The sequence below is a fragment of the Rhincodon typus genome, chromosome 10, assembly GCF_021869965.1.
Source record: "Rhincodon typus isolate 14 chromosome 10, sRhiTyp1.1, whole genome shotgun sequence".
Classification (NCBI taxonomy): Eukaryota; Metazoa; Chordata; class Chondrichthyes; order Orectolobiformes; family Rhincodontidae; genus Rhincodon; species Rhincodon typus.
This window is the reverse complement of record NC_063341.1, coordinates 7,429,550-7,443,243: the sequence shown is the minus strand read 5'-3', so window position 1 is coordinate 7,443,243 and position 13,694 is coordinate 7,429,550. Positions and strand designations below refer to the sequence as shown.

At 43.2% G+C, this 13,694-nt stretch overlaps 1 protein-coding gene across 1 annotated transcript in view; it reads right to left on the bottom strand.

Annotated features, from left to right (window-relative positions):
• The window catches only part of LOC109930284 (pappalysin-2), a 340,597-nt gene that overhangs the window by 164,480 nt on the left and 162,423 nt on the right, over positions 1-13,694 (bottom strand). The window contains exons 9-10 of the mRNA XM_048602074.1: positions 11,788-11,879; positions 387-583 (exon numbers count right to left, since the gene is read on the bottom strand). Coding sequence (XP_048458031.1) covers positions 387-583; positions 11,788-11,879 — 289 coding nt within the window. The remainder of the gene's footprint in view (positions 1-386; positions 584-11,787; positions 11,880-13,694) is intronic.

Genomic DNA, 13,694 nt, shown 5'->3' with positions numbered 1-13,694 from the left:
CACTCACCTTTACTGGCTCAATCCCCGCCTCCTTGACCTGTCCGTCTTCTCCCCACCTATCTGCTCCTCTATCCACCTTCCATCATCGCCTCCCCCTCTCTCGATTTATTTCAGAGTCCCCTTTCCCTCCCCCATTTCTGAAGAAGGGTCCACACCCGAAACGTCAGCTTTCCTGCTCCTCTGATGCTGCCTGGCCTGCTGTGTTCATCCAGCTCTATACCTTGTTATCCCCTACTATCTTTGAATGTGTTAGTGTTGTGGTATATAATGTGATATATGCAATGCTCCTTTCTTGAAGTAATCCTAATCTCTTGAAGGATTCCTTACCTTGTTAATTGCTAATATATAGTTCGCATTCATCTATTTGGTATCAACTTTTTGCCTACCTTAGTTGAGGCAGGTTGGCCAGTTACCACTTTAACCGGACACTTCCTGTCATCCTGGTGAGGGGTGAAGGCCTGGGCTGCCCACTGGTCAGTGAAACCCTCTGGTGTGGGAAAGCCACAGTCACGAACACTACTTCTCCTCTCAAATTCCTCACAGACTCCGTCCCCATCGTGAACGTAACAGAGACTGGGCTCGCCTAAAGAAAGGCAGAGTGGAAATTACATGAAATGTCAGACCACATAACCTAGCAATGTTGCCAGGAACTCTGCTTACATCGAGTCAATGAAAAATGCTGTGACTTTGCTCTCTAAGTAAATACATCACCCAAGCTAAACACAGAAAAGAATCATACAAACATCAACAAGACGACTGATCAGTCAACGAGTCTTGATGCTGGCGTTTGAAGGCAGGACTGGAGGAGAAATCATTTGTTCTCCTCTTTAAGAATGATAGGAATTTTTTAATGTCTCCCGGTCAATGCAGCAGCTTCCTCAGGACTGTACGGTAATTTGATTTAATTTATTATTGTCACACGTACCCAAGTACAGTGAAAAGTTTTGTTTTGCACACAGTCCACGCAGATCATAACATACAAAGATCACAGGGTGATAGAACACAGTGAGGAATACAAAGTCATGGCTGCAAAGAAGGCACACAAACAGCCAATATCAGCATTAGATTTGAAATGCTGCCTGGTAATGTTTGCCTGGTTTACATGGTCTCCTTGAATATGTAATCTATTGACTCAGCGATGGGTCAACAAAGCCAAGGTGGCATTAGTATTTCCATCAAGCCTAACATGCAGCAGCGAGCAGGGGGCTTCTCATACTGGCCCATTTTTTGCAATGCACTAGGACCCAACAGGGGTTTACCAGCAGCATTGTAGAGCTGGAAAACCGATGGCTGTGTCCTGTATTTCCTGGGTTGTTTTCACTTGCCCTCCACAAGACAGATCTCAAAGTCAGCCAGCATTTGTAACAGGACTCCCTCCGCACCAAAAGGATGGCTGTAGTTGTAAGTTCCAAGTTGCCTCAGGGCACTGGGCTGGCTTGCAGTAACAGTGGTTGTGGTGCCAGAATACAGACATCAGCTGCTGAAACAGTACAGTATGGTGGAACAGTCAATCCGCACGAGAAACAACCTCAACACTTTGTAAACTGAAAGCATCCAGGAGAGAGATTTGGAGAAACATTTCAGACACCAGAGGGAGAGTCTTGTGTCAGTGGAGGAGGATCAGGTCACTAAACCTTAAAGGGAATGCACAGCATAGAAAGAGGCCATTTGGCCCAACTATTCTGCTATACATGAACCTCCTTCCTACCCACCTTCATCTCATCTGATCTACATGTCCTTTTATCCCTTTCTCCCTCAACTGTTCATTTTGATTTTGCCTTAAAATGGCATATGAGGGGTTGAAGAGCAATTGAGAACATTCATCAAATTTGGTACAAGGCATTCATCAACAGCAGAGGGTGGAACAATGGCTAGCACTGCTGCCTCACAGCGCTAGGGGCCTGGGTTCAATTCCACCCTCGGGTGACTGTCTGTGTTTGAGTTTACATACTCTCCCCATGTCTGTGTGGGTTTCCTCTGGGTGCCCTAGTTTCCTCTCACAGTCCAAAGATGTGCAGGTTAGGTGATTTAGCCATAGGATATGCAGGGGCAGGGTTTGGGTGGGATGCTCTTTGGAGAGTTGGCGTTGACTTGATGGCTTGAACAGCCTGCTTCCACACTGTCTCCTTTGATATTTAGGAAGAACAGAATGTTACTGGAGCTTAGTGAACATTTCCAGTCTCTAGAGAAGATAAACCAAATGTACTTTCTTGCAACTGCCCAGAGGTGGGTTTACTTTAAGGCAAAAACAATTCACAGTGTGAAGTACTGCTGCCAGAAACACAGCCATTCAAAGGTTGGGTTTCAGTGGTGCGTGACAGTGAACACCAGTAAAAAATGAAGTGCCAGCACTCAGTGTTACTTATTCTCCTGCAGGCTCCTTCTCAATCACCTATTAATGGGTCACAGCCTCCAGATGTGTGAATGCCCTTTCTATAAAACATATCTGATGTTTTGGGTAAATGGTCATCTGGCGGATTGTACCAATTATGGAGGTTAGATTGTTCCACTGACCCAGTCCCATCTTCCCATGTGGACTAAATGAAAACAACAGTGTGAGAATGGTTTGGATTAAGAGCAGTCCTTTTCTTCTTTTAAAAAATATTAGAAAACCTCACTAGTTTTTCAGAAGGCCTTACCATGAGAAAAATTGGATTCCATAATGACACTGAATTCAAAGCAGAAGAACATGGAACTAATTAAATCAGCTCTAGTTAACAGTACCTAACTGACTGGTGTTTATTCAACCGACATACATTAGACCCAGCCCACCAACATTTCACATGACACCAGGACTAAAGACAAAGCGAAGAAACATATGCCATTGGTGGACAAAGTGTAAAAGCCTGAATACCTTCAGACCCAACTGACATATCACCTCTCCTAATATGAGACACATGAGTACAAAAGGGGCAGCATGCCAGACACCATCCTCCACTGAGGAGCAATAGCCCTGTCAAACGGTTCCACAAGACTTAACGCTGGTAATCAGGAACAGCACTACTCAAAACAGATCACAAGCTACACAGAGGTGCCAATGGTCAAAATTTAGAATTGTAGTTAATACTTTGAGCAAGCAGGACAATTCCAGCTGACACAAACCGGGAATGAAATGCAGAATAAGGTGGAATTACTCAGAACTAGGAATGAATCTGCTGTTACCACCTTTTGGTTCTATGCATGTCCCATTACTAACCCCGCTTGTTTTGCACCAGTATCCCTTTTGGTACAAGCATAACGGGGAGGTGATGGCCTAGTGGTATTATCACTGGACTGTTAATTGGGAGACCCAGATATGTTTCGGGGGACCTGGGTTCAAATCCTGCAGATGGTGGAATTTGAATTCAATTAAGAATTAAGAGTCTAATAATGACTATGTGCTAATTGTTGGGGGGGGGGGGCAAACCCTATCTGGTTCACTAATGCCCTTACCTGGTCAGGCCTACATGTGACTCCAGACCCAGAGCAATATGGTTGACATTTAACAGCCCTCTGGGTGAATTAGGGATGGGCAATAAATGCTGGCCCAGCCAACAATGCCCTCATCCCATGAATGAACACATGTTAGTCCTAGCCTGTACTCTAACTCAGGGGATTTCCCTTATGTACCTTCCTTCCCTCCATTCATACCCTGTTCTGTTCTCACTATACAAATGTTACATCTTTAACATTTTCTTGTTCTAATAAAAGGCCACCAACCTGAAACACTGAATCTGGTTTCTCTCTCTCCCTAGAAGCTGTCTTGGCCTATTGAGCATTTCCACCATTTTCTTTTCATTTCAAATTCCCAGCATCTGCAAACTTTGATCTTTTTGTGGAGGAAGAGGTCGGACAAGTACAACGAGGAGAATGTAATGGGTTGTAGTGACAAAAGCAAAACACTGGCAGATGCTGGAAATCTGAAATGAAAAAAAGTGCTGGAGAAACTCAGCAGGTTTGACAGCATCTGTGGAGAGAAACAGCGTTAACGTTTGAAGTCTGATATGATTTTCAGAACTGAAAAAGGAGCTGGGAAGTTGTGTTTTTGTTCATACTGATGATAGAGGGGGAGGAAGAACAAATGAACACATTGTGATGGTGGCCAGTGCAAAAGACAAAGGTAGTGATAAAGATGGTAAAGGAGGGAGAGATATATCAAATAGGTGTAAATGTTAGCTGTGAAAAGGAGAAAATGGGCTGGCACTGCAGACAGCAAACTCAATACAAGACAAACAAGACATGGCCAGAGGCGCATGGGAGAATGTATGAGCAATGGGAGTACAGAGGTCACGGTCTGAAATTGTGGGATCCCATGTTGATGCTAGAGGCTGTAAAGTGTCCAAGTGGGAACAGGAGGTTTTGTTCCTTGAATTTGCATTGAGCTTCGTTGAAGCACTGTCGCAGGCCCAGGAGAGTAATGTTAGCACGGGAAGACAGTGGTTTATTGTAATGACAAAATAACAAGAAACCACAAGGTCAGAGTCATTCTTACAGTCAGAGGGATGTGTTCCACAAAGCGGTCACCGAGTCTGTGTGTTAGTCTTACCAAAGTAAAGCAAACTGCATTGCGAGCAGCGAATGCAGTAAACTGGATTAAAAGATGTACAAATGAAATGCTGCTTCATCTCTAAAGTGTGTATGAGGTTTTGGACAGTGACAAGGAAGGAGGTCAATGGGCAAGTGTTACACCTTCTACAATTGCATGGGAAGGAGTCATAGAAGAATGAGGAAGTGTTAGGAGTGATAGAGGATTGGATCAGATTGTCATGTAGGGATGGTCCCTGTGAATGCTGACAGCAGAGGGGAGGTGAAGATGTGTTTAGTGGTGGCATCTTGCTGGAGGTAGTGAAAATGACAGAAGATGATCCTTTGAATGCAGCGAATGGTGATGTGGAAAGTGAGGACAAGGGGAATGAGCCTTACTGTTGTTCTGAAAGGGAGGGGAAGGGGTAAGGGCAGAAGTGTTGAAAATGGCTCAGATATGATTGAGGACCCTTTCAACTATTGATCTTAGTAGGATAATATTGATGTTAGTAGGAGAATAGGTCGGCACAACATCGTGGGCCGAAGGGCCTGTACTGTGCTGTACTGTTCTATGTTCTATGTTCAACTACGGTGAAGGCATCCTCGGTGGAGAAACATGGAGATCATGTCAGAGGCTCTCTGATGGAAGGTGACATCGTCAGAACAGATGGGACAGAGACAGAGAAACTGGGACAATACAATGCAATTCTTCCAGGAAAGGGAATGTGAGGAGGTGTAGTCCAGATAACTGCAGGAGGCGAGGGGCTTGTAATGGATTTTGGTGAGCAACCTGTCCCAGAAATAGAAACAGTAAAGCCAAGGAGGAATAGCCAAGAGGCAATGATGGACCAGATGAAGGTGAGAGAAGAATGGAAATTGGGACCAAAGCGATGAACTTCTCAATTCAAGAGAACAGGAAGCAGCACTAATGATATCATTGATGTACCGCAGAAAGAGTTGTGGATGGGGGCCCGAGTCGCACAGGGGCAAGGAATGCTCCACATACTCCACAAAGAGACAGGTATACTTGGGACCCACGTGGGTACCATTGGCCACATCTTTGGACTTGGAGAAAGTGAGAGGAGTTAAAGGAGACATTGTTCAAAATGAGAATGAGCTCGGCCAGGTAAAGGAAGCTAGAGGTTGTTAGTGACCAGATAGGCCTCTTTTCAAGGAAGAAGTGAACAGTCTTCAGACATCCTGATGGATAATGGATGTGCAGAATGACTGGAGAGGGCAGCTCAGACCTGAAAACTGGAAATTATGGAACCTACGTAAAGTGTCAGGAGAATCACAAATGTAAGTGAGAAAAGGCAAAACAAGGGCTTAGGATAACAGGGACAAGATAGGAAGGAATATGTTCAATGGCACATGAACAGGCAGAAATGATAGGTCTGCCAGGGCGGTCCTGGTTGTGGATTTTGGGAAGGAAGTAGAAGCAAGCTGTGTGAGATTGGTGGACTATGAGATGGGAAGCTGTGAAAGGGAGATCTCCAGAAAAGGTTAAGTCAGTGACAGTCCTGGGAATGAAAACCTGGTGTTCAGTGTTGGAGTCATGATCTAGGGGGAGATAAGAGGTGGTGTTATGGCAATATGGTTAGATGAGGAAGGAAAGGAGGAAGTTTGTGTGGAGCATAAACATCACCTTAGACAAGTTGGGGCTGAATGCCTTGCCACAATGCTGTTAATTTACAATCATGAGTAAAAATGAATGGAAGTTGGCTTGTGTCCATTAATGACCTTCAGTAGATTAACTCAAATGACGTTTTCAAGTTTAAAAAGAAAACATACAACAATTATCCAGTCATAGTTAACTAACCAGTCATGACAGGTGAGGTGGTGGCATGGTAGTAACGTCACTGGCCTAATAAACCAAAACCTCAGGCTAATGCTCTGGGGACACAGGTTCGAATCTTGCCATGGCAGATAGTGAAATTTGAATATAGTAAAAATCTGGAATTAAAAAACACAGTCTAATGACAACTGTGTAACCACTGTTGATTGTTTCACTAATGTCCTTTAAAGAGGGGAAATCTGCCATCATTACCTGGTCTGGCTGACATGTGATTCCATATCCACAGCAATGTGGTTGACTCTTAATAGCCCTTGGGCAATAAATGCTGCCTTAGTAAGTGGCACCTATATGCATGAATGATTAAAGAAATACGATGGAAATAATTCAAAAACAAGGACAATGTTTAAAAATGAGGTTTTACAGATGATACCAGGACTTAGATGTTACATCTAATTGAGTCACATTAGGCTGAGGTGTGACTAACAGAGGTACTTAGAAGAATGCAGAAAGTCAGAGTGGGTGCTTTATAATGGCAGCAACTGGACAGCTGATGAGAGATGCACATCCTCTCTGTAATGGAAGACCTATCGTATTAAGCATCCCGAAGGGATTTAACAAGACAGCAGTAGGCTTTGTTAGGATTAAGAATGGTGGGGGTTGGCAAGGGGGGCGGGGGCAGGGGCAGGGGCAGGGGGAGGGTTAGAGGTACCACCCACCAAAAGCTATCAACCAATCACAGTCCAGAACAGCCATACCCTTGAAGACATGCTAGTGTAGCACAACCTTAAAGGGTGACGATGAGTGGCAGGAAGAAACCCCCATGGGCCTCCTGTCATTGTCTTAATCAGGGTGGAGGCTAGAAGGCAGTAGGTTTTGACATCCATGTTTCAATACATGACCCTTCCCCCACCAACCATTCAAAGGGGAGAGTGATAAACCTCTCCCAGTGTTTCCACTTGTGGAGCTCATTATCATGCTTGAGTCAAATAGTATCAATGCATTAAATTGTTCAGTTCTGCTCACCACGCTATAAGAAGGATGTGATTGCATGAGAGGCTAGAGCAATGAAGAGAGACTAGATAGGATGGGGTTGTTTTCCTTAGAGCAGAGAAGACTGGGGGGGTACTCGATTGACATTTACAAAATTCTGACGAGCATAGATTGAGGAAATAAGGAGAAATTTTTCCCCTTAGTAGAGAGGCCAATAAGCAGGGGCACAGTTTTAAGGTAAGGAGCAGGAGTTTAGAGGGGATTTAGGGAATTTATTTTCACCCAGAATGCGGTAGGCATCACTGTCTAAAAGGGCAACAGAGGCAGGTGCTCTCAAGACATTTAAGAACTATCTGGATAAGCACTTGAAATGTCATAGCATACAAGGCTGGAAAATGGAACTAGAAAAGGTCAACACTTGTTGATTAGTGCAGATATGATAGGCTGAAGGGCCTTCATCCATGCTGCATAGAGACACTGGAAAGCAATATAGACTAGCTCACAAGGGACAGGGGGCTAGATGCTCATGTTGCATCCAAATGATGAGGGAAACAAATGTTCCAAGCCAAGTTGACTTGTTAGAAACATGAATACGTACAGAAGGATATAATATACCAGCTATAGCAGAGATGTGGCCTAAGGTTAGATGAAATGGAGACTTGATATCCCTCATCTTTACATTTGCAGGAATGCTAGTAGGATCAGATCATATTAAATAAATGATTATATCACAGTGTTAGAACACATGAATGTCCTTGGGGTTTTTATATCGAGATGGAATCCACATGGATATAATTAAGGACGAGAATGGGAAACAGTATAATTTTTTTGTCCTGAAATGAACAAAGAAAATGGAGGTGGGAGACAGGTTGTGATCTGTAGACAGCTCAGAATAATAGGGCAGTAACTTTTCCAAAGTAATCCAGCTTTTGGTTGCATCCAGGGCTGCTTCTTAGTTGAGTACATTTTTTGGAAAACAAAGATTTAGTTTTGGGTAATGAATAAGTCCTAACAACTGAGAAATAGTGGCCATAGTTAGGTTAAATACAAGAACAGTAAAGGGAATTTAAGAGTGGGAGACAATGGGAACTGCACTGGACATCAAAGTTCAGTGAGATAAAAAGCAAGTTGGGCCCCAATAAAGTGACAGAAAGGTTTGCAAACATGTTTGGCAGTGGGAAATTTTCCCAACATAAGGAGCCTGGAAAATGAGCAATACAAGTAATAAGTAACGCAATAATATACAAGAAGAATTGAATTGTAACGTTTATTGTCATGTGTATTCAATATAAAATACAGTGAATACCATCGCCGTGCAAAGGCACAGTTTGCATTAACTTAGAATAAAATAGAAAAGTAAAAAGGCAACTCAAAGAGAGTCCAATACTAAATAAAAACCGAAAGAACTGCGGATGCTGTAAATCAGGAACAAAAACAAAGTTGCTGGAAAATCTCAGCAGGTCTGGCAGCATCTGTGAAGGAAAAAAACAGAGTTAACGTTTCGGGTCTGGTGGCCCATCTTCAGAACTGACCTGAAACATTAACTCTGTTTTTCCCTTCACAGATGCTGCCAGGCCTGCTGAGCTTTTCCAGCAACTTTGTTTTTGTTCAAAGAGAGTCCAACCTTTCCTTCTCTGTTGCTACAGTCCCACTCCAGGCTTCCCAGCCCACACTGTGCTGCTGCCAAAGTCCCGCTCTGGGCCACACCAGCCCACACCATGCCACCACCAGGGGCCCACTCCATGCGAAAGGGAGCGTCTCGCTCCAGGCTCTGTAACCACGCTACCTCTGAAGACGCCGCTGCCGCCTTCCTACTGAAGAGTTCTCTTTATCAGGTAATTTTGAGAAAGAAGAAGGACAAGAGGGAAAAAGAGAAAGAAAAATGCGGACCAAGAGGAAAAGCCTGAGCACAGAAGCCCAGACACTCTGTTAGTGCCATCTTGTGGGATGAGGAATGATTAGAGAGAAGCTAGAAACCTCAGAGATGAAGGCAAAATTCCAATGACAGGGGAGGAAAGCATGGTAGATTTATTAATTAGAATGGAGTTTTAAAAGAGCGGCACAATTACAAGATTATGTAAGAATAAGATCTGCTGTAGACAGTGGAGTTGCCATGCTTCAGTGTCATTTTCTTTAATACTAAAGTTATTATATTTATAGCATTACATTTTATTATTTATTATTTCTATATTAAATATATTGCATCAATTTGAACCAAATGATAATGAAAACGAGAACCTGCTAATTGCATATCAATTGAATTCATGAACGAGGGCTTGTTGAAGGTGGATGATATGAAATATATGTACAAAGAATCATCTCTCATTTTTCCAACCTTCACCATCTGCCTATCCAAATCCTAACATTAAATTGTTGAGTATAATCAAACAGTTAGGATTTGTGAAAGTTAAGTTGTATCTGGCTAATACAAGGTGATTGATCCGAGAGATAGAAGGTTGTAGCTGAAGTTGTAAGAGTTATCAGAAGTCTATCCTTAAGATGTCTCACAAAGGATTGTTCAAAAAGTTCAGACATATGGTACAAGAAGAGATGTTGCGACCTGGATAGACAGCTAGTTAATATACAGCAAATAGTCAGGGTAAATATGAACAAAGACAGAAGTTCCTAGAAAAGCTCAGCAGGTCTGGCAGCATCTATGAAGAAAAAAATCAGAGTTAACGTTTCGGGTCCAGTGACCCTTCCTCAGATCTGGGTAAAGGGGTGTTGTCTAACTGGAGGTGAAGTGAAACGCTGTTCAAGACCACCTACCAAGCCAAAGCAATCCAAACCAAAGTAAGATATAAAGTCAAAAATATAGAAGCCAATATGTTCCCACAAACAGCAATGAGAAAATGATCAAATCGTCTGCCATTTTGTCACGTTGATTGCAAGATAAAGATTGACCAGGCCACCAGGGATAATACCCCTGTTCTTCATCAACGTAGCCCCATGGGATCTTCATCATCTACCCAAGCAGCCAGATGGGGCCTCAGTTTAATATCTCATCTGTAAGATGGCACTTCTGATAATGCAGCACTCCTTCAATAATACCCTGGAAATGTCAGCTTTAAGCTTTCTGCTGAAGACCTGAAACCTTACGATTCAGAGGCAAGAATGCCAGCAAGGAGCCAAGTCTGACACACAGATGAACTGGATACAGCATTCCCCATGGAGTTACTGCTTCTAATTTTAGCTTGCATGTGGAACAAAATGTTTAAAGTTGTCAATTATGCTGAAATAGGATATTGGCAAATAGAGATTAGGACTGGGAAGGATGAGAAGAAAATGCTTATAACTCCACATGACAGGCACAGAGGTGATCAATGCAATCTAACCCGGATTTTGAAAGAATATAGAAGGTACTGAACACAATTAATGGGAAGTCCTGGGCCCAGGGTGTTTATATTACACATAACCAGATTTGGGGCAGTGAATATTATTTAAATAGAACAATACTGCAGAAAGCTGCATCACAGAAAGATTTAGGAGTCCTCATGCATAAATCGCAAAAATTTACAGATAGCATACAAGTTCACAGGTAATAGGAAAGGCAAATGGAATGTTAGCCTTCATTTCAAAAGTAATGGAGTATAAAAATGGGGAGGTCTTCCTAAAACTGTCCAAGGCATTAGTTAGAACACAGCTGGAATACTGTGAACAGTTTTGATCACCTTATCTAAGGAAAGATATATTAGCTTTGGAAGCAGTCCAGAGAATGTTCTGAAGAACCTGAAACATTGACTCTGCTTTCTCTCCACAGATGCTGCCAGACCTGCTATGGTTCTCCAGCTATTTCTGGCTTTGTTCCAGAGATACCAGACCTATCTTCTGAGGAGAGGTTGAGTAGGTTAGCTCTGTATTTAGTGGAATGCAGAAGAATGAGAGCAGACCTTATAGAAAGGTAGAAGAGCCTTCATGAACGTGACAGGGTAGATTTGGAAAGATTATTTCCCATTGTAGCAGAGCCTAGGGTCAGAAACCACAATCTCAGAGCAAAGTGGTCACCCAGTTAGGACGGAGATGAGGAGGAATTTGTTCTTTTCAGAGGACAGTGAAGAGACAGAATTCCTTAGCACAAAGGCTGTAGAGCCCAGATCATTAAGTATATTCAAGGCTAATACAATCAGATTTTTAATTAGCAAGAGAATCAAAGGTTTGGAGAAAAGTCAGGAAGATGGAGTTGAGGAGTATCAGATTATCCACGATCTTATTGAATGGCAAAGCAGACTCGACGGGTTGAATGGCCTACTTCTGTCTACACCTTTGTGATCAGTTTATATACATTAGACAAAACAAGATACGGGGGTAGTGTGTGTACATTACATATAACCAGATATAGGAGTAGCGTGCATATGATACACAAAACCACATACATGACCACTGTATATGTACACCACACATACCACCAGATACCGCGGCAGTGATACGGGGCTTCAAAGTCCGATGCTGTATGTACTGAGCTACCTGGATATGGAGAGCATTATTTAGTGAGAACTCACCCAGACAGTTAAAATGTTCCTCTATCTGACACCGCCTTGAGCAGCCATCACCGTCTAATAAATTACCGTCATCACACTCTTCTCCGAGATTGCTGAGAGAGAAAATAACAAACATGAAATATATTGAAAATCCTCAGCATACTCTGCACATGAAGGTGATAGGAAGCTCACCTGTACAGGCTTTCCAAATACGGAGCTGTATTGATGTTGCTTGGCAGTCACATTAACACAAAAAACGTACCAACCCACTATTATCAGCAGTACAGCTTGTACTCATACGTATATAGTACAATTTGAGTATCATGGGCTGATTTGCTACCTTCTGGTGCTGTAATTACTCCATGACTTCTCTCCAATACCATCATGTTGACTGTGTAATCTTTTCTTTGTGTTTCCTTCTGCGGTGATTTATCACAACCTCCCTATATCACTGACTGTTGTACCCAATTTAACTGCATTCCACCAATTTGCACAACTGAGGGCAGTGTTCAGGAAGGAGACGCTTCCACCGATCTCTCCCCCTGTGGCTGCCCATTACTTACTAACTTCTACTGGAAAGGGACAGAACAGGCCTATGATCCCTCCCTGTCGACGTGAAACCTCATCACAATCGGGGCCATACATGAAGAAAAGCTGCTTGCTCGGGATGAAGTAAAGATGTCGGTGCTTGTCGGGCAGCGTTCCAACATGTCAACAATATCAAGAGATGTGAGGAGAAAACTCTGAGTGTCACTTTTAGTCAGAAGGCCCTGTGTCCAAGCCCCACTCGAGACCTGAACACACTGAGATCTTAAATCTTCTCTCTTTTAAGTGTACAGGATCCCATGGCAATTTGAAAGCGCACTCTTCCGCCTCACATTTATTCCCCTCGTTCAACACATCACCAGAAACACGTTCTCCAGGTTTGGGTGCTTGTCATTGGCTGCTGTATTTATCTGCCATAAATGCACACAGAGTATGCTTTCATTCGTTGAATGGACATCTCAGTCCAGATCTTCCATTGAACACACAGAGGCTGGACATAACTCTGAAGAAATGTGACTGTGACTTCTGAGGTGTCCCACCACATTGGCTACACAAGGAATTGCCCAGGAATTTTAATCTTCCATTTGGTGCCCTGCCCACCCTGTTACTTTGACAACTTGACACCCTGTCCATTCTGTCACCTTTACACCGTGCCCTCTTACATCTGTCACACTCACTCAATAAAGCACAGTGAAAAGCTATGTCAGTGCCTTTAGGCTTTCCAGTGTGTTCATGAATGAATGAACTTACCAGAATACGACTGTCGATGAGGTAAGAAGTGAGCGTGGCCTGGCTACCACCAAGGATCCTCCACTGTCAGGAATGTCTCTAAAACCTGGTAAGCTCTGGAGTTCTAGAGGGGCCCAGTTCAGAGACCAGGGCCAGCTTCGTTGTCAGCTTGTGAGATCAATCAGCTCAGCTAGGAACAGCAATCACACAGCAATAATCCACCCATGTAGAGATCAGATCCACAGTACATGGTGGAACCCATTTCAGCAGACACTAGAGGATCTTCTAATTGTCACATGAACCAAATTCATGCCCTTCCCATTGTTACATTTCTCACATTCAAACTCAACATTGCTTCAAACTTTTGAAGGACTCTCAGGGAGTTCTGGTTTTTGTTCTGAATGTCTGGAATGGGAGTAGGTCAGAGTCAATTGACCTGTCAAGAGTTGGATCCCTCAGCCTTAACACAACCCTAAGGTAGGGTCTTCAACATGGGAAAGAAAGAACCTGAGACTCACCGAAGTTTCACCCCATGACCAGAAACTGAAAGTGACCCTTTAGTTTTAAAATTATTCATTCACAGAATGAGAGCAGTGCTGGCTAAAGCAGCATCTATAGCCCACCCCTAATTGCCCAGAGGACAGTTCAGAGTC